A 22,928-nucleotide genomic window follows, 5' to 3' on the forward strand; every position below is an offset into this window, starting at 1 on the left:
TCGATCGGACTCGGGGTGGAGCCGGCCTCCCTCGCACTTGACAGCAGCAGACCGAGGCCAGCGCGTAGAAAAAAATTGCGTTGTGGCGCGTGGGGCTGCTCGTGGCCATGGTGGAATCCAGACGGAGCCTCCTCCAGTGGTAAGGTGCGTCCTGAAAGATGGGTGGTGAAGTACCCACAATCCGCTGCCTCCCTCTCCCCAGCGCGGTTGGCCGTACAGTGATGTTAGGCAGAGCGCCCTCGGGACCTTACCAGTATGGAGACTTTTGGAAATGCAGATCTGTTCCCCCTCCCCAAGATAGGAAAGCAATTGGAGCAGCAGCCCGGCTCCTACGAGACAGCCACCAGCCAGTAGATCGGAGAAACAGTTGCTGCTCCGTGCAAATCTGCTGGCGGTGTGACTCAAAATCGTCCATTCTGGATGACTAAACTGATGACGCCCCGCCTTCCCCTCTTTCGGAACAAGATAGTGTCAGGAGTGTCTCGAATTCGGCTCCATATGATGTGCGCGCCCGTGGGTGTTTACTATTCCGGGTGCACTACTACGGAGTATGAGGAGCGTCAGCCTCTACGTACTAAAGGGGAAAATCCTGAGCGGGTGGAAGGCGGCTGTGGGCCCAGAAGAAACGGCCCCTGGGTTTGTGTCCATCTGCATATGCAAGGGCAAGAAGCCTTTGCAGCCCAAAGTAAATGCCGGGGTGGTTGTTCACTTTGTCGCCCGGAAACCGGGTGTGCAGCGCCCAGCCTGGCTGGTGCCGAGAAACAGGGCCGCAATTGGGGGGCGCCATGCTGGGGGGGGCCGCCAAAATGAACGCTGGGGGGGGGGGGCGCCAAGATATGCGTGGAATCCATGTTTGCCCCGGGTGACACAGACCCAAATTGCGGCCCTGCGAAGAAAGGCGGGATCCATTAGAACCCTCGAGAAGCTGAAACGCGATCCGTGTCCGAGGCCGGATGTTGTGTCTTGGTCCGCTGAAGCAAAGCAAAACAAAGGGCGAAGCAAGCAAGATCCGCAGCTCCCTTTTGGCAAAATACGCATTTGTCATCAGGGAAAACGCTGCAAACTCCCTGCAGGAGGGCGCAGGGAGTTCCGGCTCTTTCCGTCCGAATGCAGCAGGTTGCTACTCCATATTGTAAACTGGCATGAGCACGATAGAGCTGGTGCGGAGTATTTGGGTTAAAAAATATACACTCTGCAATGAAGAGTTAATTAAAAAAACAACCTTCCACTGGGAGTAACTGGAAAGACTCCGTATTCTTATATGATTTGGGACATAGGTTTGGTGAGATTGGAAGAAGGATTTAATTTCTGGAAAAGTAATCTGATAAGATTTGCTTAGATCATGATGACTGGTGAAAAGTGACATTTTAAAATTGACATACCAAGAGGTGGCATAATTATCATGCCTTTCTGGAAAGGCAACTTGTATTTGGGTAGAGAAGCTGACAGTTCAGCATTTCCAGATGTCACCTTTGAGCCTGGAAAACCATTCCCTTGGTCCTAGAGCAACGTAGATGCCTCATTAGAGCTTAAATATCCATGGAAGGAGGCAAGACAGGACCCTAGTAGTATTTCTTTGTACACTGCAGGATCCTGGTCATGAGTATTGAAGCTCCAACTCAATTAGAGTGGACCATTGGTGTGTATGGGGAGGAGGTGTCATCAAGATATTTAAAGTGCAAAGAGATGCTGGAGGAACAATAAATGATGGGATTGTTTCTGCTTCTTTCTAGAGGAGGAAGCCCCCTTTCTGTTGTCAAAGCTGTTTCTGCCTCTTACCTCAGCACAGTAGAGACAAGAAGGTAAGGAAGGAAGCAAAATTCTGGGAAAGATTGTTTGGTTATTGCCTACTAGTATCACCATCAGATAACAAAAGACTTCTACATCTTTATACGTCACGGAGAAAAAGAGTTACATTCCTTTTTTCCTAGACAGTTAGAAAAGTCCTGGAACACAATCTGCGTTAAACCATTCTGTTAGGCAGAGTGAAATAAGAGTATGCAAAATCTAGGGATAGTCTGAAATGTAGGGTGGGAACATTTTCTCTTGTTGTCCCATCCGTCCAGTTTTTACTTATTTTGTAGAAGACACATTGATGAAAGAATGGGTAATCATAAAGGAAATACGAGCAAAGAGGAAACAACATATCTTGTGTCAGATGTATTAACAAAGATGCAAAGAAGCTAACTCTAAATTTTTTTAACCAAGGAGATCGTCTTAGTGGCTATACTGCAAGGAGTATGAAGTGAATATATATTTTGAACTCAGGAGCAATCAGTTGTGTCTACATGAGATTTTATTGCAGGCTGTAACTCATTTGCAGACTTCTGATTTTGAGTTTGAATGATGAGGCTGGAAAAGTAAACTGAGCTGAACTTCAGAACAAGGCTGTAACATTGCTGGATCAATACAGGTTCTTGTTTAGTGACCACAATTGGGATCAGCAACTTGGTCATTAAGTGAAGCAGTTGCTCAATGAAACTGCTACTGTGCTTATGATCTTACTTCAGCTTTCCTTGGCTTTACAGACCTGTGATGGTCATAAATGCGAGGATTGGTCGAAAGGTACTTTTTCATCGCTGTTGTAACTGCAAACAGTTGCTAAATGAGGCAGTCACCAAACAAGGACTACTTGTATCCTCTTCCAAAAAATACTTTCTGGCCTAGTGTTGTCAGAGCAGCTGTTCTTGTTCTTCCTGCAGCCTTCTAATCTCTTAAAGATCTAGGTATAGTCTTTTTCTCATGACTTTATGGACACATCCATGTAGTAATTTTCTTTCAGGAGTTTTGACTTCCCAATTTAGCCTGCAGCCCTGGGATTTCCTGGGAGCCTCCTATCCAAGTATTAAATAGGCCCAACCCTGCTTAGCTTCCAAGGTCAGCCAGGTGATGCCATCTGTTGAGCCTTTAAAAACATAATGATTGTTAAACCACTTAATGATACTTAATGCAGAAGATCTGAGCCAATAGCAGCCTTTGAGTGCTAGAGATTGGGTCATCTTGGGTGCTTCTTTGTTCTGCCTTTGAGTTGGAATGGGTCACAGAGAGATCTGGGATTCCCCATCTCGGAGGCCCAGGGCAGAATTTGACTGGGGAATGTGGGGCTGCAATTTCACGTAACAAGCTATTTTTTGGAAAGGAACTCCCTTTTTAGCAGAGGCAATTCTGTGGAGCAGATATTAGATGGCAGTGGCTGAACTAAACAGAAGCAGCAACCCCATGTTGCTGGGTGTCAAGGAGCAACTGATTATGCATCTGAATTGGGCTCAAGGTGCCAAACTGCAAGACCAGCTGCTAAACACAGGCACTTTTAGTGCTTCTAGTGGTATCCGAGAAGACTGTTACACCGTTCATTTTTATAGGAGCTGAGACTGTAGTTTTAGATCCTGATACAGGCCAAGCAGGAACCGTTCAAAAGACCTTTGTGGTATACTTCATTTTGCGGATATTAATTTGCACAGGTTTGTCAGAGCCATTTGTTCTGCAAATTAGGGCTGATCACTTCCTCCTTGCCCCAGCCCAAGGCCAGGCCACCTATCATTTCAGGAGGGCAAGGCAAGTGATGGGCCCTCAGCCTACCCCTAGCCTGCTGGGAAGCAACTTCCCCTAACTATCTTTCCTCCACATCAGAAGTAGTGTTTCCTCCTTCTGCTGATGCGAGCTCAGCAGTCCAGTCTAGCTGCTGGGCTTCCTGCTGTCCTACACAGGTCACTCCATTCCTATTGGTTGGTCTGCCCTATAGTGGGACACACACACCCCTCTGACCTTGACATCCATTGCCTGCTGGGCTGCCTGCTATAAAAGACTGACTGGTTGTTCAGTAGTGTTTTTTTTTCTTTTACCTGGTTGAAATTGACAAGAGTTCTGCCAAGTTTCCCCTTCTAGCCTGAGTGAAGAACTGAAAAGTTGTGTTTGTTTCTTCAGCTGGTTTCTGCACAGGACTCAAGCACCTGAAGGCTGCAGTGTGGAAAAACCCCATCCTAAAAAAAGGAGGAACTGACACATTATAAATAACCAGGGGCAGAATGGTATATTTTTCCTTTGGAAAAGCAGCAACATTCAGGCCTCTGTAATTGGAGGCTCCATGTTATCCTCTACCTAAGCCATTAATCCCTTGTAGAGTAGTTTCTGGCACTACAGGAAATCATGGTTCTTTTGTTTTACTGGTCAGATCCAGATGGCATGAGAGGAGATAATAAGAATGGGGTTGGACCAGGTTTGGTTTCATTTATGATATTGTGTGAGAAATAGTTACTTACAAGGGTCACACTTTCCCTTTGTGCTGTATCCAAAGCATCATTACTGTAGCTCTTTGATTTAAAGGTTAACAAATAAACAAGATCTACATCATCAGGAGGCTGGGGAAAAAAAAACTCTTCATAGGAGTGTGTGTGTGTGTGTGTTAAATCTGAAGTTGTTTGGATCCTAGCTTAGTGAGGTGGTTAAAAGGTAAGTTTATACTGCAGCCCTATTTACCCAAGAATAATTGCTGACATAGTAAGTCTTCTGGGTAAACATGTATATTTGCTTTAAAACTGGCTGAGTTGGAACCCCCACCCCAAAGAGTACTCTGTATTATCATGGCAAAAGAGATCAAAACTCAAACATTTTTTTGTAGTAGTGGAGAAGTTGCACCTGCCAAATTTCACCACCCTCACAACTAGTAAATTTCAGGATTCCTGTCCTCTTGTATCTGATCAACTTATTTCATATGTGACAGGTCATTCACTATTGAGCTGTTCTGTTTGATGTGAAAGGAAATGAAAGAGCCACATTGATGTAGAAATAAACTTCTCAGATATGTGGGTTTCATTTTTAATTTGCAAAGTGGTTGAATGATTTTTTAAAAATAAAGCTTCCTGTGAAAATAACCGAATACTGCCAGCTTACTTGATGGCTTTGGAGCTGATCTGTTGGCCTGTGTCATCTTCTACACATCTGGTGTCTATCAGGCAGGTTGGAGCTTCTGTTACCCATGAGAGTTGTGACCCTCCACATCTGGTTGCTCCTGGGTTGGGGAATGCTAGCCATCCGTAGGACAGATCTCGCTTAAAGAGCATAGTCGGTAGTGCTGAATTGCTAACTTAAAATGAATGGATTCCTGCCCTCTCTAGTGGATTACTAGAATATTTGCCTGATTTCATTTAGGTTGGTTAAGTATTGGGGATGCAGCAGTTCTTAGTATTTAAGAACCAGTTTGTTAAGGAAGAGGTGATGTGTACTATGTCCTGTTGGAATAGAGTTGAGAATGATAGAGAAGTGTAAGAGTTCAGTCTTGCAATTACTTGAAATCCCAATCTAATATTCTCCATTTATAAAGGTTTTTTAGGAAGATCTCAAGTTTTTAGTTTAGAAAAAAAACTAAAACTAAAAACTTTTAGAAAAGAAGTAGTAGCCTGGGAACAGATAGACTGAATGTTTTTTTTCACATAGTGGATAAACTATAGAATTCACTATCATTTAAAAAATCCCTTTATATTTACAATTTGAATTTCCCCCTTGAAAACTGTTTTTCTTAGTTACTTACAATACACTAATGTTATCAAATAAAATTATAAACAATTATAATGCACAATAATTAAAAATACACTAAAACAATAAAATAATAAAAGCAGACTGCATAATTAAAGTGCTTCTAAGTAGCACAAATTAATATATCAATTGATTAAGATGCCTGGGAGAATATAGGCAATCCTTGCTTACCAACTGCCTTGTTTAGCGCAATGGTGTAAAAAAAAAAACAGCTTTGTGACCAATCCTCGCATTTACGACTGTTGCGACATCCTGTGGTCATGTGATTGCCATTCAGGCATTTTGCAAATGGCACTCATTTACAAACATTGCAGCATCCTGTGATCACATGATTGTCATTTGTGTGCCAACTGGCTTGCGACAAGCAGAGTTAATGGAGAACATGGAAGTAAAATTGTAAGTCACAGTTCTGTGATATTTCACATAATGACCACAGTGATTTGCTTAATGACCAAATGGGAAGTGACGTAAGCCCATCACAGTCATGTGATTTTCTGCTTAGTGACCATGGCACTTAGCAATGGAGTTGCCGGTCCCAATTTTGGTCACTAAGCAAGGACTACCTGTAGAAAGATCTGCACTGAGAAGGCCAACGTACTTCACTAGCAGCAGGGTTTCTTGAGAGGGGTGAGATGGCAGATTGAGTAGCCCCATCCTATTTGAAAGTGGGTACAACACACGAAAAGGAAAGGGAGGAGCTTGCATTGTAACACCCTGTCCTCCATCTCACTGATGTTGACACAACCTTGCATCTCAGTACTGCCACTGATCAGGAGAGAAAGCATTCCAGTATGGAGTGGGGGGCTGCCATTGAGAAAGCCTGCTTCCAGCTAACCACTCTCTACGTCACATCATAGGTGATGCAGGGCCTGGTGCACGGCTTCCAAAGATGATTTCAGGTAGGGACATCTGGGAAAAGAAGCTCCATTAGATACTCTTGTCTGAAGGACTTTATAAATTGAACTGAGACTGAAAACAAATTAGCCAGTCATTGAAGGAACTGAGGCTGGATATTTCAGCAAGTCAAGAATCAAAAACATACTTACAGGAAAGAAAGATAAAGGTTTTGGAAAGGCCTTCACAAATCCTAGACTTGAATATTACTGTACTGAAAATCAGTAAGGAAACCTCAAACACGTGGTGTATGCAAGGAGATCTAAGACTGTTTCTGAGCTAGAAAAGTTCTGCAATGAAGAGTGGGGAAAAACGTCCAAAAGCAAGACTAGAAGGACTCTTAGCTGTATATAGGACACATTTGATAGCTGTTTTTGCCAGAGCAGGAGTTACAAATGTTTCCACCAGCCATATTCACTGTTTTCTTATTTGAATCTGTAAGCAACTGCACATAAATAGTAAATATGCATTCATGTTTGCAGAAAGATGTCGTCTTTGTTTCATGTAGAGGTTGTATTAGCTTCTGTTCACTTAGGGATTCATTGAAGCACCCAATTTCATCAGGGCTGCCTAAACATTTACATACAACTGTATGTGGTGTGTATATATATACCTAAAATGGGAATAAGAGCACAAGAGAAAAATCTGGGTTTCACGGATCACAAAGAAGGTAATAGATATATGTAATACCAACTTATTTCCTAACTTGTGAAGAAGCTCTGAGATAAATTGGTTGGAGAGGAATACTGCAGTGCCAGAATGGGTTGTAAGTCCATATGCTGCTTCTAGGTTATTCACAGAATTCCCTCTTGCATAGCTTTCTGGTCCTCACATGAGCAGTTGTCAGTCAGTCTGTATGAAGTGCAGAAGGACTGTGAGCTACATTGGGTGATACGATGTTAGACAGAGATACTGGTTTGGTGTGTTTCTGAAAGACTCAGCCTGATGTGATAACTCATTCTCCTTGGCTTGTTGCAATTTATAAAAGTTATTCTTTGGGTTAGCCTACTGCAACCTGTAAGAAGTGCCTTGTATTCTCTGTCTCCTAATTCAGTTTCCCCATCTGACATAAGTGGACACAATGGTGGATTACTACGAAGCACTGGGGGTGCCCCGCAATGCCTCTCCGGATGACATTAAAAAGGCGTGAGTTGCATTCTTTCTATTTCTACCAGAGGCCATCCACACAAGTGCCAAGATAACACTTTTCGTAACCTTGTGCCTAGTGACTGAGTGTGTTCCAGAACAGCCTTAATAAAATCTGGTCATAAAGGCACAAGATAGCCAAGCAATAGATTATTCCTTGTGTCAGCAGTGAAGTTCACACTGGAATCATAGCAGTATGATCCCCTTAGATGGCATCCATTGATCTCCCAAACTATATTGCTGCTGTTGTATAACTTCCCCAAACCTGTGAGATTGCCAAATTTTGTAAGATCTCTGTGTTCCTACATGAGATTTCATGAAACCTTAGCTTTTAAATCTATGTACATACATTTATTCCCCATACACACACATGTACACACACATAACCTTTTTAAAAAATGCAGCAATGCTATGCAAAATCTCACTCAGAAAGGTTGCTGACTTCTGTACTAGATTAGTAGACAGTGGGAAGCTAGCCAGAATGAAAAGGATTGGGAGGAAGTCCCAGGGCCAGTGAAGAGAGATTCTGCCAAAGAATGCCAATGAACAGAGGAACTGAGCTGTGTTAGTTGCATTGCTAGGGTGTAAGGGTCCAAGGATGCTTCCAAATGGGAATCTTATGGCACTACCAATCAAAAGGCCCTGTGGAGCTATCCACCCCCTAATAGCTATTCACTCCCTTGACCCTTTCTGTGTCAAGAAAAAAGATGAAAGCAGCCATGATAAAGCTTGGGAGAGTTACAGTAGAGGACATTTTTTATTTGACTTATTCTCAACCTCAATAAAATGCCAGGTTTGAAGCAGGGCCGTTGTACAATATCAGCTTCAAACAAACAAGGATCAGTTCACTCCAATTAAAGGGAATGTCATTCTCATACAAGTTGAATGTCCGTGACTGCTAACAGGAAGAAGTCACAGAGAGATACAGCTATGATGGGATGATTTTCAAGGCCTTTTGAGTCTCGTGGAATGGGGTCCCTCACGGGTATATACTACCCTCTGTGTTGTTATCAACAGGTACAGAAAGAAAGCCTTGCAATGGCACCCGGATAAAAACCCAGATAACAAGGAACATGCTGAGCAGAAGTTTAAGGAGATAGCAGAGGCCTATGAGGTGCTATCTGACAGTAAGCAAACACTTTTTGCTCTTTTCCCTCATTCCTCAGCCATTTTTACTGCTTTGGGCCATCTAGGATACTGGCCAGATATGTGGGACCATTTCTGCAGCAGAAGGAGATTGCGTCTCAATTTTAATTTTATCAGTGAAAAGCAAGTTCGAAGTTAATAGAGCTTCTTCCCACATCTGGTTTGGGAACTCCATTATTAAATGAAAGAAACAAGTGCATGGAGGTTTTGAAGGAGAAAGATCCCCCATGACCCAATTTACAAGTGGAGACCACACAATCTGCTTGAGCCAAGTTTATTTGAACAGCACTGGGGACAGACCACAAGGTTCTGTACAAACAACCTTTATGTAGCCATATAATAAATGCTGACCAGTAATGATGTCAAATGCCAATTGTAACATGAGTTAGATTTTCTACTTAATAGTGAGATAAGCAGAACAATAAAGTGGAGGTTGGTGCTAGTCAGTTTTTGTGGTTAGTTACTTCCTGTTTAAAAATACAAGTGCTGATTTAAGATAACTTGTGAGCCGGCATCTGCAAATGCCTAAGCAAGCTCTTAAGGAGGCTTACTTGAGTTCAGGGACCTTGGTCCAGGTATTTGTTTTAGTCTTTCAGTTTTAAGTGTGTTCATCTTCAGGAAGACCTTTGACTTGGGGGCAAGTTGTCTGAACAAATGTGGACTTTTTTTTTAATGGAGCTCTTTTAAGTTTAAAGCTCCATTTGACCAACTTCTTTCAGTTTCATTTCTCACCTGCACTACGGTCCTAACTATGCTGGCTTTTTCCAGGGTTTGATGTAAATATTAAGGTAGCAGAAATTCTCTGAGCACTATGTGAAAAGACTTAAGACAACTTGGCTTCCTACTATTTCTTGAATGAATATCTTGGCTTTGGCAACAGCTCAGACCAGTTTATTCTCCATAATATTCCATGTGTTGAAATTGGTATGTTTGACTAATGCTCATGTTAAGGGAAGAGGCCCTTGACCCAGCTCCATAGCCTTCTACAGGGGTAATTGTTAACTCACATGGTTTCTTCTTTCAGAGAGCAAGCGCGAAGTCTACGACCGGTATGGCAAAGAGGGGCTCATGGGTGCAGGTAAGGACTGGGGTTGTGTTGGGCTAAGGCAAATGGGTGCATCAAAGCCTGGCTGATTAAAAAAAACATAGTAACCTGTACTGCCAAGAAGGGTGGGGACTGATAGGATGAGAGTTCAACAAAAGTTGAAGTAAGAAAGTCATGAGCCTCTAGTGGTGTGCAAAATCTTTCAAGTCCAGAATCTTTGGAACTCAAAACATCCTGTTTTAAGTTTGAAATGGGTTGTTTGGAGCTTGTTAAAAGTGTCCAAATGCTGTTCTGACCATTCCGAAATGGCTGTTCCATCCAAACGTATGCATACACAGACAATACACATATGGCAAACAGCTATTCATGCACACACATGTGGAGGCAACCCGGGAAAACCTTCAGAGCAGCTGCACTGAGCCTTCTAGTGGATGAAGATGCTCTACCACTTCAAAGAAGAGTGCTTCGTTTGCAAAGCACACCTTTCAAATACCTTGCATAGCTGTTCTGCATGGACCTAGCAGGGTAGAGAACAATTTTCTCAAGCCATGTCTGAGTCTGAGCTTGGGAGGAGAACATGACAGAGGTCTTGTTTGGCTGCTGGGACAAAACTGAAGCAGCTTTTGTGCAGTCCAACTTTGGAAAGGTTGGCTAACTAAAATCTCATTGTGCCCAAGTGGTTGCTGTGGGTTATTAGCTCTCCATTTTGTGTAAAATGGATTTGTCCAACACTAGGTTTTTGCCTTGTTCTTGACCTACCAGCTACAAGTCAGTGTTTTCACAGGCTATTTGCCTGGACCTGCAAAAATGGCAGGCTGCAATCCACTGCTGGCAAACATGTGGGCCAGAACTAATGATCTTAGTTTTCTAATACTTCAGCATCTCTGCCTTGGTAAATATTGCAGCTTTCCCTTAAGTCTATTAAGGGCAAAAAAAATGTTATAAAAATGCTTTTTTTATATATCCATTTCGAGGGAAAAATAGTGTTTTAGAGGAAATGTTATACTGAGAATGGAAATGCTTTATAGGAGTAATGTTTATTCCAGTTTGAACTAGAGTAGGAGATTGATACTGACTTATTTATATCTTTGCTGTAGAAAGTTGGAAGTCAATATGTGTTATATAGTATGTAGTAGTCTTCTTTGCATTTTCACATTTTTCAGTTCTTTTTTTCTTGTAGTATACTGTATTTCATTTATTGTAGTTTTTATGTATTTGTTGAAAAATTTAATAAAGCTTCACTATAAAAAAAAGATAAATATTGCAGCTTTGTCATATTCTTTTTGTTTTGTAAGCAGACATATTAATACTGTTTTCGGCTTTCATTTTTCCCAGCTGGTTCTGGTGGTCCCAGGGCTCATCCGGGACCAGAATTCACTTTCACTTTCCGGAGCGCCCATGATGTCTTCCGGGAGTTCTTTGGAGGGCGAGATCCATTTGCTGACTTTTTTGGTAAGTGCTATTTGTAATTTTCAAGCTAGTATTTTTTTTCCTGGAGAAGAATGAGAGAGAAAAAGGCTCCTATTTAATTTTCTCTTGACTGTATGGTTGAGAGGGCAAGTAGCCGGTTCTGAAAGAAAACAAGGGACTGTAGCAAGAAAGGAAAAAGAAATTGATTGGATTGGACCAAGAGCATTGAGAATACTTTGCTTGTTTTCCTTCTTGGATCACTATTAAATAGATTACTTTCTCCTATAGTGTGGAAGAATTTTCTCACTCAGCTCAGCTCCCATAAAGCAAAGGGCTAAGCAGTTAATTCCAGGAAACAGAGGGTAGAGTTGTGTACAGGTTGAGGAGGCTGCTGTGTTGTGGAATATCCTGGGAGCTATGGATGATTCCATAATGGGACGCGGTAGCGCTGCGGGTTAAACCGCTGAGCTGCTGAGCTTGCTGATCGGAAGGTCGGCGGTTCAAATCCGTGTGGCGGGGTGAGCTCCCGTTGCTAGTCCCAGCTCCTGTCAACCTAGCAGTTCGAAAACATGCAAAATGTGAGTAGATTAATAGGTACCGCTTTGGCGGGCAGGTAACGGCGTTCCGTTTAGTCATGCCGGCCACATGACCACGGAAGGGTCTACAGACAAACGCCGGCTCTTTGGCTTGAAATGATGAGCACCGCCCCCTAGAGTCGGACACAACTGCACTTAATGTCAAGGGAAACCTTTACCTTTACCTATGGATGATTCCACCTCTTTGTTTCATTCCAGATGATCCCTTTGCAGACATACGTGGACCTGTACCCCGGCATCCTGCAGCAGGGCCTTTCTTCTCCCCTTTTCCTGCATCATCAGGCAAGAAAGGAAGAGCTGGAATAGCTTCTTCCCCCTTTCCACCTCATTGGGTTCTCCAGTTGTCACTTAATGGTCTAAGCCCCATTTGTCTCTGTAATAGCCTCAGCCTTCCTGTAGCTAGTGTTTCTCAACCTTGGCTGGCTGGGGAATTCTGGGAATTGAAGTCCACACATCTTCAAGCTGCCAAGGTTGAGAAATACTGCTGTATGCCTACCATGGAATCTCAAAAGAAAGCTTTGTATATCATGTATCAGTTCCCTTGCTGGGGTACTCCATTTTCCCTGGTCCCAGTGACAGCTGTACCACCCCTTGCAAATTATTCTGATGCTCTCTCTTGTAGAGTTCTTCTCATCTTCTCTTGGCCCAGGGCTTAATGCAGGAATGGGCTTCCGCTCTGTTTCCACTTCTACAAGATTCATCAATGGCAAGCGCATCACTACCAAGAGGTAAGTTTAACTTGCCATTTCTTTATTTATTTGTCACATTGGTAGGCCACCCACTCTGGACAGTGAATCTCATTGTGTCCTAGAGGTTGGTGGGTGTTTTAATCTGGTTTGTTCTTTGTTTACCTTTCTGCCATCTTCCGGTCTTGTAAAACAGATTTGGGATCCTCTTCAGGGTGTTCAGGCCCATTGCTCCCATTACGTTCCTGGAGCCTACCCATCTCTGCTTCTTTTTACTGTTCTGTATCCGTATAGGAGTTTTCCTCTTCTAGAGCCTCACATTATGTAGCTCATCCCTTTTCCGTAGTGGAGACTTACTGCTCATCCAGTATAAGAAAACCTGCAGGGAGATACAGACTTGTTCACCCATTCCGCTAAGACATAATGTGGCTTGTTTTGTTTGGGCCCCCAACAATTTAGATTTAGGGTTTAGGGTGCTTTGTGCACTTAGCCAATCATAGTTTACATTGTGAGTCATGATTAAATAAACTATGGCTTAGTGCAATGTGTAATCAGGTCATATTGTCAGTATTTTTATTGACTTGAACCAATGGCCATCTAGCCCAAAATGGTTGGATCTTGGGATATAGCTGTATTTCAGAGATGGTGTGTGACACTTGCCTTGATCAAGACCTGTCCTGCAAATATCTAACTCTTTTACTGTCTCATGGTCTTTTGTGTTCAAACTTTTCAATATTTTGGATGTTAAGCCTTATGGAGTGGAGGGAAGGGGGAGACAAGCAAAACAGTGGGGGTCTGACTTGTGCATAGCTTCTTTCTTATGTGCATCAATTTACAGTATATATAACGTATACTTAGAGGTGTGCAGCATTCAAAACCAAAATGACAAGAATGCTTGGATGTATTGTGGGCCCACACCTGTACTGCGTGTTGCTCCATAAAGGAGCCACGCTCAAAACGCATCTGCATGGGCTCAGGAAGAAATGCATTTGAGCTGAGACCCTTGTCCTGCTTTAGATCTGAGTACTGCATGCCTCTAATACAAAGGTGAAGTGTTATGACTTTTTCCACATTGTGCCTGGCAATATCATTCTGTATTGGGCTGCAATTGCTCTTGAAAAAATTATATTTACAGTTTGGGTGTGCTCCTGGATGCTGACGTGACAGCTGGGGCCAGAAGGTTTTTGCCCAGTCCAGCTCTTCTCAGGGCTTCAGTTATGCCCTTTATTTTTTTCTTTTTAATAACAGCTGTATGGTCTCATCACATCACAGAGCAGAAGGTAGGATTACAAAAACTTGAGTAAGTTTTTCAGTTAAGATAATTGACCCTATTAGCCAGCTTTACAAAGCAACAAAGAAACTGTTTTCCAATGCTGTGCATTTTTGAGGTTGGTCACATTTTTAACCAGCAATCAGGAGTTTTAGAATATGGTAGGATTTTAATGGTGTGTTGTGCTACTGGTGTTATAGGTTTAAAGTTGCTTCTCTAATTTGAGCAGCAGGGAGGAGTAATCTCCTTGGGTGATTGGAATATCAAGATCTGTTTCCCAGGTCTGCTGTTGTGTTTTTATTTTTGTATTGGATAGATTGTATGTTTTTTTCTGTGTAAGCTGCTGAGAGTCCATTTGATTGCAGCAGCACAGAGATGTGTTTCATTTAACTTTATTACTAGAGTTTATTCATTAAAAGTGAAGTTACTTAATGAAGACAGCCCATCAACCAGCTTTGAGCCATGCTGAGTTTATTTTATTTATTACATAGACCCAACATGGCTCAAAGCTGGTTGATGTATGTCTTCATGAAATAACTTCACTTTATAGTCTCTCTCCTATTTTCTAGAATCATTGAAAATGGACAAGAGAGGGTAGAAGTGGAAGAAGATGGGGAGCTGAAATCCATCCAGATTAATGGTGAGCAGCTATAGAGGAAGAGAACTCTGAGTATCAAGAACTTCTTTATGGAAGTGCATAATATTTCTGACCTCCAGGGGCTACAGGGGATTGACTGATTGATTGATTTAAACAATTTATATAGCTACCCATTTCACAGCATGACTCTGGGTGGCATACAAAGTTAAAACAAAACAATCCCAATAATAAATGTCTGGGGTTGCAAGCAACAGTTCCAACAGTTTCAACTTACAGTAAAACTATATCACTTTATTGTGAACCGCCCAGGGTCCCCCATGTGGGGGAGATGGGCGGTGATAAAAATATGATTGATTGATTGATTGATTGATTGATAGATAGATAGATAGATAGATAGATAGATAGATAGATAGATAGATATCAGCCCGCAGAGCAAACTTAACCTCCTGGCCCAAATGCCTGGGGGAACAGCCAAGTCTTTAATGCGCTGTGAAAGGCTAATGGGGTTGTATCTGATGACATGCTATCACCAAAGTGAGCAGGACTGGAGTTGTTCTTTTAGGGTAAGTGTATGGAGCAAAAGGCATGCATTAAGCTTTATGTTAAATGTGCCTGTTCTGTCCCTTATTTAACCCCAGTATCATTTTTGCCTCTGAATTTGGGGTGTGTGCTCACACATGCTGGGGAAACTACCTGGTTAACCACCCATGCAGCAGCAGTAGCTGCTGCTGCTTCTGATTCTGTAGATCATATAATCCAAGCCTGCCTACTGCCCAAGTCTGGGGCCTTTCTGACAGATTGAATGTCATCTTCCAGCACCTCACATAGTTATATTTGCTGGGGAATTTCAGGCATTGTAATCCAGCAAAGCTTTCCTAGGTTCCTGGCCTTTCTGGGCAATACTTTGTCAAGGTGGGCACATTCATGTAGTCATACATGGGGGGAAGGGATCCTGGAGGGTGGCTTCTCCAACTGTCGGCTGAAACATCTCCCTTGCAGGGATTCCAGATGACTTGGCACTAGGCTTGGAGCTGAGCCGGCGTGAGCAGCAAGCGCTACAGAACCACAGGCCGTCAGCATCTCCTCCACTGACACCATCTCAACGCCCACCGCCCAAGCGCCCATCCCCGAGCTCCTCCCCTGTGATCTTGTACACGGACAGCGATGAGGATGATGAGGATCTGCAGCTGGCTATGGCCTACAGCTTGTCTGAGATGGAGGCCAAGGGCCAGCACAGAGCAGGTGCGAGAAGCCCCATGAAAAAGCAATCCAGAGGAAAGTCACAGTTGCCACAAGGGAGTCCTGTCACAGACAGCCAGGAGGGTGGCCCGTCCAAAAGCCCCGCAGGGTCTGTGGGAGGGGATGGACGGGGAAGGGGCAAAACCAGAGACCCTTCACCCAAGAAGAAGAAGGACACACAGTGCCGCCTCCTGTGAGCCCACCAAGACTGCATTTCATTGGCTGGTACTCTCAGGACCTTGGCCAATGGAGGTGTGGGTGGGTTCTTGAGGATGGCTTTGATTTGTTGCTAACAGGATAGCCTGCAGGCCCATCCAGTCACAGAGCTGGTACCGCTGAGTAAAGGGCAGGAGCAGATTCTGTAACTTGGTATGTGTAATTTGGCATGGAGGGGGATCGCCCAGGCAGCTCCTGGACTATAGAGCCCTGGTTCCTTATGCAAATTCAGGTTGCACCCTCTACTGTGCTGTTTTAGCGCATGGCTTAACTGCATGGTCTGATTGTGTGGCCCTGCTGTTCTGCTGTACCAGAGAGATTTATCCTGGGGCATTGTTATTGGCGGCGGCTGCTTGATTACTGTTATAGTTGAGCCTTGGGCAACATGAGAAGAAAATGTGATGTTTCTGCCCCAGGGTTTTGTAAATTTGGTGGGAGTGACTCAGTGGGGATCCATCCTAAATGAGGAGGATTCTAGGGCATACTTAGGAGTTGGGGCCTTTTCCTGCCACCTTCCCCTCACCCCTACTATCAATACTGTGCCTTCCTTAACTAATAACTGTTTGGTTGTGTTTGCACAAAATGCTTAACCAGATCAGTTAAGGACCTAGTGGCTGCAGCAGCACATGGTAGACTTGATTAGTTCTAATTGTAGTTTCTTTAGTGCATCGTGTGTGAACCCAGCCCATTTCCCCAGTTCATTGCGTGAATCCTGAAAATGGATTAAATTTGTCGTCACGTTAAGTGTATTGTGCAGACAGAGTTGTAAAGTACAGTGTACAGGAGGTGGAAACTCAACAGAATTTTGCTTCAAAGGCCATCAAGGAAGTTATAAAATCGGAACAGACGTTTTCTGTTGGCCGTTTGCACAGTCTCCCAATAGCCCAGTTTGTGAATACAGTTTGTGGACAACAGGAAAGAGGCAGCGGGGAGGGAGCCAAGGCAAGACATTGTTCTTGCAGTTCCATTCAGGTTGCTGGTATCTCCCATTGCGGGTCACAGTCCCATCTCTTCTTATTTAAACATGGGACAAGGAATCAGATAATTTCGCTGCTTGTATGACTTTTCTCCTCAAATTGTGACCTTCAGATCAAACCAGTAGTTGAGGCAGCTGTGTTTCTTTCCTTTTATTGGCATGGCATTTTCACCTACAGACACTGCTTAGCCACTGCTCACCCTAACTCTTGCTTGTGGGTATCCTGTACTCTAACCTTCCATTTCCTGCTCCCCCCATCACCTTCTGCATAAGGGGGGTGGGGTGAAGGCATGGGATCTGGTGGGTTTGCAGTCCTTTGCCTCTCTCTTTCCTTTTGTCTACCCTTGGTGGCAGGACCTGGAAAAGGCTTCGGTGGATGCTTGATGTAGGAATGTAACTTGTTGGTGCCCTCTTTCTTTCTCTGCCGCTGCTGCCGCCGCTTGTCTGCTCACCTGCCCATCCCTCCCTTCTGTGCTTCCCATGCCACAGACCCCGAAGGACAGGCATATTCTGTCTGACACCCCTCCATGCTGCCTCCCTGCAGGTAACCCTCAAATGTTCATTTTACCTGATCGGTTGAAACAGCATTCATCAGCAGGGCTGTGTATATTTCTAATACCCTTGGCTTTGACCACACACAAAGGCCATATGTCCCTCTTCTCTCAAAATTTTAAAGAAAATTTCAGGTTGCAGGACCTCTACGAACTTTCCTTCCATTCTTTTCTTACTTAACCCTGTTTATGATTTTAAAAACCTAGCTGATTTTGAAAAATGCTTTTTTCAAAAGCAAGGAAAAAGAACATTTGCAGAGTCATTTATCTGTATTATTCTGGTTGCAGATATTTGCTTGGGGAAAATATAAGAATATACACAACCCTGGTCCTTCTGATTTATGGGACTCATTTATCCATTTATCTTGCTTGCCTCTGTGCAAATACCCTATGCATGTGTTCCCCTCTTCTTTGCTCTGACTCTGACAAAGAGGCAAGGGTTGGTGGTGACAGAGAACAAATATTTAGGAGGGATCTATTCGCCAAGGCTGTCCTTTGCTATGTTAGGCCAATTCACACAATCCAGACAATACGACTAGAACGTATGAGTGGAGCAAAATGAAGGCAAAATAAATATTTCGTTAAACATTTCTGATACATTCAGCGATGCACAAAAAGTAAATCAGGATCTAGCAAGTGATGTTAAGACATTTGCTGTAAATTGGGGAAGATTTCTGACACCTCTTATATAGCAGGAACGATGACTTTCATTAAATTATATAGCCAAGATGGGGGAAAAAAGCTTGAGATGAGTAGTGAGTAAACAGGAGGGTTTTTGTGTGTGTACAGACAAACTGTAAGCTCTGTGCAAAGGCAGTAGATAACTATGGGTGGGTGGAGTGAGTCTGTTTCACTGATATGCTTATTACAAGGCTCTGCTCCACAAATGCAGCTCTAACCCACATTCTTTCTTCTGTTTTGTTGGGTAAACTGCACCTACAATTTTGCTCATTTGGAGAAAGCCAACTGCGAGAGTCAGAGGCCTTGTTGTCTTCTCCCCACCCCCCCACTCTCATTGTAACAGTCTTGGTAGAACAAATATAATCAGTAATAGACAAGGATTAGTAGGAAGAGTTGGGAATGTTATTTACCACGAGTACCTCATTAATACTAGCTCTTCTGGTGTACACATTCCTTATTTTGCATGCTCCAGTGCACTCCTTCCTTGCCACACAAAGGTGAAGCACAGTGGGTTTTGCATGATCTCATGGGTTTGCAACAGCTGTTTTGATGCTAAAGTACCTCCCTCCCCTTCTTTGGGGAATATGTCACAGCTCAGGCACTGCTTGCTGCCACCCACTTTTCACTGTTGTCTAATTCACTCGGTGTCTGTATTTTTCTCTCCCCCCCGCCCCTTCTGTCTCCTTGCTTGTTTCCCCAGGTGTGTTCTGAGTCTGGAAGAGCCATGGGGATTACCTCTCCAGCATTCGTGCTCGCTGAAGGCTGCTCAAGCCTGGACTTCACTTTCTGTTCTCTCCCTGAACCTGTGGGGGGGACTGGCGGGTGCCAAGTGTGTTATTTTCTCCCTTCGTTCTCTCTGCTGTGTAGCATGTAGCACTCACTGGCTCCTGAGGTTCAGGCAGGCTACAGCCTGTTTTCTGTAGAAGTAGCTATCCTGCTGCTCTAGAGTTAACACTAGAGCCAAGGCCTTTTATACTTGTTAACCCCCTTCATTGGTGCTCACTGCCCTCTTAAGAGAGGCCTGGCTAAAGAGTGGGATAGTCTTGAGTTGTCTGTCAAGAGGTGTAGTGGTGGGTCAAAAAAGCCAGCAGCTCCTTACAGGCATGGGGTGCAGCATCCTCTTCAGCTGACCAGGGACATATTGGTTTCCAGACAAACACCATATGTGTTTGGAGAGTTGTATGGATGGGAACAAAGGAATAAAGTTTTGTTAGAGCACCAGGGCAGTCTCCCTTGTGCAAAAGGCAGCCTTGGCACCTTCCTCAACCTGCAGTCATGTACAGTTGGACTGAACTCCCAGAATTCCTAGCCAGCATGATGGCCATGCTGTGGGAGAATTGGGGGAGTTGCAGTCCCAGCAAATGGGCAAGGCTGCTCTAGACACAGGGGCTGGGCATCAGTTTCTCCCCCAGAGCAGCAGGGACTCTTCCAGACCAGTCACTCCAGAGAGAGTAAGTCAGACTCTCTTGGTAGCAAGGAGAGGGCTAGGTCTGTGGCTCCAGTCCCCTCCCCCAGCAGAATTCCCTTCTTGAAATAATAGCTACAGTTAACACAAACCTGTTCAACATGTCTGTAACTTGGAGTGGATCTGGTCTCTTTTGTAATGCAGAGTGCTGGCCTGGTATAAAACGGAAGACGTTTATCAATAAACTTATTTGCAATTAATGCTGTCTCAGAGATGTCTGGAAAGAGGTTAGGGAGGGATTATTTTGACCTTTCTCAAACTCTGTAAAAAGGCTGTCAAGAACAGGTAGTTCAAAGAACAAATTCTCCCATTTGGCAGAAATCATAGCCTGCGCATGCCTGCCTGCTTCCACACAGAAAGGGCATTGCATTTCACCAAATTGCAGTGGTATTGAGGCTGTTCTTTTTTACCTCCTCTAATTTATTATCCTCTGAAAAGCAAGCCTGGGTTGGATATTTTAAAAGATTGTTTCCATGGTGTTTAGGGTTACTGGCTCCTATACTCTTATCTTTAGATAAATCTTACCGAGAGCTACTTACAGCTTCATGGTTGCAGAATAGAATTAACTAGCTAGAGGAACTGCCTTATGAAAATATGTGGAATGTGTTAAAGTCTATTAAAGAGCTTAGACATATGATTTTTTTAAAATCACTTCAACTGGTGTGATCCAGAGTGTTTGGAAAACCAAGTAGTATCCTTGAAAGGCATCCACCCAGAGCTGACTATGGCAGAAGGGCTCTGATGGGTCATAGAAAGCCTGGTGACTCAAGGGCCAGAGCCAAATCACCTACAGGTTGTCCTTGACCAGAATTGGGACTGGAATTTCCATCACTAGCAATGTGGTCATAAAGCACAATGTCATGTGACTGCATTGCTTAGCGACAGCAATCCTGACACTCCCCATCACCGTCATTAAGCGAATTCCACTGGTTGCTAGCCAAGGACCCATCCCAATCCAAGCCATTCTGGGCTTGGTCCCTCCCAGCCCCGAGCCTCCGTAAGGTGCCTCCAACTCCCCCACCCGCCTCTCCCCCCATCTCTGCCCTTTTGGCTGCCCTGCACCCTGCCTTGCGGGGCAGCAAGCAGCCCCAGAACCATGCGGCTCTGGGGCTTCTTGACACGCTGTTGCTCAGGGGCTTCAAGAAACCCCTGAGCTGCAGCACAAAGCCACAGCTGCCCCTTGAAGCCTCAGCTGCCCCAGCCTGGTAGTGCAGCGCCAAGCTGCAGCATCCCAGAAAGCCCCAGCAGCACTGTGCAAAATTGCAATGCCCTGGGAAGTCCCAGCCATTCCAGCACTTCACCACCCCAGCTGACCTTTGCTGTCATCTTGCTCCTGCTGTTGATGAGGTGCACTTGGCCTGGCCATTCACAAGGCAGCTGCTGGCCACATGAAGCCATCTTCCCCAGGTCTTCTGAGGAAACCAGTATGCGCGACCTTGGGAAGAAAGCTTCATGTGGCCAGCAGCCGCCTTGCGAAAAGCAAGGCTGGGCATGCGTGGTCAGCAGTGGGAAGGTGATAAAGGTCAGCTGGGGGTGGCTGGGGCTGAGAGTGCAGGATGGGGGTGAGAGAGGCATGTGTGTGGGGAGTTGAAGCGCCTCTGTGCTAGTGCGGGTGGGCTGCCAAGCACCTGAATTTTGATCATGTGACTGCAGGAGGTGCTGCAATGGCTGTAACTTTGGGGACCAGTCATAAGTCCATTCAGCGTGCTGTAATTTCGAACAGTTGCTGAACGAATGGTTTTAAGTCAAGGACTACCTGTATTCCACAAAAGGCAACCCACCCTCTCCCATGTGCCCACCTGTTCTTGACCCCAGGCATCCTGCCAAAGGTTATAATCCCATGGATGCATACGGGAGGTAAACTTGAATGAATCAATCATGACTGATTTCTGATGGACCTACTTGAAATTGTGTTGCACTCCAGAGGGAGAAAACAGTTCTCCTGTAGACTCAGATATGTCACTATTCAGATCATGGGTGTCCATACCCATGCAGTCTGGGGAAAAAAAATCAAGAGGAGGAGCCAGGAAAAGATGGCAAGGCTAGTGCTTAGATGGGCTAAAGTGTAAGCAGAAAAGGCTTAGGCACAGCCAGACTAATGCTTGCATTCTTTCTGCTTGTGAAAGAGCAGGAGATAGACAGGCAGGATGTACTGTATTTTTAAGCATCTTAAAATTAGCCCTGTGTGTGTGTAAAGCAAGGAGATTCTTGGGGTACCATTGTCCCCTTGGGCACTGTGTAGGCAACTCTCTGTTTCCCTTATATGTAAGCCCTCTGCAGCTATTCTCCTATGTCCAGGAAAGTACCTGGCACTCCAAGTTTTTATCGGTAAAGCTCTTGGTATGAGCAGACAATGCATTTTGCTGCCTAGTTATACACAAGATGGGAAGGCTGGGCTGCAGCTGCACAAATGCGACACAAAACCTTTATTCACATCAAATACAAAATTAGATTCTCTAGAAATGTCTCTTTGTGATAAGTAACACCCAGGAGAAAGTAGGGAGACAACACAGCAATTAGCAGCTGTAAGGCCATCTCCCTGTGACGTACCCTTCCTCCCTTTGGGGAAGGGAGCAAATGGTTGTGACTAGGCTTGGCTCCAGGCCTGCAGGAAAGAGAGAAGGGGGACAGACATGGGACAACAATGAGCGCAGAAGCAGTATAAACTCTCCCCCTGCTGTTGGTACAGGATCAGGCAGTGAAATTTAGAGAGGGAAGAAGGATGGAAACTGGCAGTTGACGTAACATAGCTTCTGCTGTGGAATTACCATTTCTACTCATTCATTTGGGTGCTAGGGCTAAGCAGGATACTGAGGAAAAAATACACAGGGGCCCACAGCCCTCCCATTGCAAATTTGCTTGCTTTGACCAATGGCCATAAACATAAAGTAGGCACTTCAGAAAACTGGTCTTTAATGCATCTCACAAGGGGGCTAACTCTTCTTTGGACTATAGCCCCTGTATTGCTCCATCGCACATCCTCTCATGTTTGCACTCGAGGTGATTTGGCTGTCCAGAAAGGGACCCACTCTTGTATCCACCAAGGGCTGCTTCCAGAGAGACCAGGGTGGAGTAGGCCTAGCAGCATGAGGAGGGTTAGGATGTTGGATGGATAAGACCCAGTTGGGCAGGTAGGCAAGGGGCCAACATTTCCACAGGGCAGTTAAATGCAGCCATGGTGAACAACATGGAGATGAGACAAGGTGAAGGGAGAACACCCTAGGCAAGAACACGGCAACAGCAGAGGCAAAGGGTCAGGTTGGGGAGTCACCAAGTTGGGGTACGCTGAATAGGGGCTTCATTGTGGCAGCGCCTTCAAGATGGCATTCACTTCCTCTGCCACGGCTGTCAGTGCAAACTCAAACTGGTCCTGGGAATACAAAAGCAATTGTGTAAAGTAGCATGGGCATAGACAAGAGTACCAAGGACATCTGTGTCCCTTTTCTTCTCCACCCCACTTCTCTTCTTAGAAGAGAG

General features: G+C 44.5%; 2 protein-coding genes across 6 annotated transcripts in view; one reads left to right on the forward strand and one right to left on the reverse strand.

The window, feature by feature from the left end:
* On the forward strand, positions 1-19,651 carry LOC134487255 (dnaJ homolog subfamily B member 2-like). 4 transcript variants are annotated; one of them, XM_063288940.1, is made up of 12 exons: positions 1-144; positions 1,734-1,802; positions 7,481-7,572; positions 8,590-8,699; positions 9,743-9,796; positions 11,099-11,215; positions 11,968-12,051; positions 12,392-12,497; positions 14,295-14,365; positions 15,323-15,565; positions 17,244-17,298; positions 18,687-19,651. In XM_063288940.1, exons 3-11 carry the CDS (start codon positions 7,508-7,510, stop codon positions 17,270-17,272), a joined length of 879 nt encoding a protein of 292 aa, XP_063145010.1. In that variant the 5' UTR covers positions 1-144; positions 1,734-1,802; positions 7,481-7,507; the 3' UTR covers positions 17,273-17,298; positions 18,687-19,651. The 4 variants fall into 4 exon arrangements, with proteins under 4 accessions (XP_063145010.1, XP_063145013.1, XP_063145012.1 ...); XM_063288943.1 differs by having other exon boundaries at positions 12,419-12,497; XM_063288941.1 differs by having other exon boundaries at positions 2-139.
* Positions 19,652-21,848: 2,197 nt separating this feature from the next.
* PTPRN (protein tyrosine phosphatase receptor type N) overlaps positions 21,849-22,928 on the reverse strand; it is a 42,123-nt gene continuing 41,043 nt past the window's right edge. For both annotated transcript variants that reach the window (XM_063288945.1, XM_063288944.1), the window contains one exon: positions 21,849-22,821. In XM_063288945.1, coding sequence (XP_063145015.1) covers positions 22,750-22,821 — 72 coding nt within the window. In that variant the 3' untranslated portion in view covers positions 21,849-22,749. The remainder of the gene's footprint in view (positions 22,822-22,928) is intronic.

This window comes from Candoia aspera, chromosome 1 (assembly GCF_035149785.1).
Source record: "Candoia aspera isolate rCanAsp1 chromosome 1, rCanAsp1.hap2, whole genome shotgun sequence".
Taxonomy (NCBI): Eukaryota; Metazoa; Chordata; class Lepidosauria; order Squamata; family Boidae; genus Candoia; species Candoia aspera.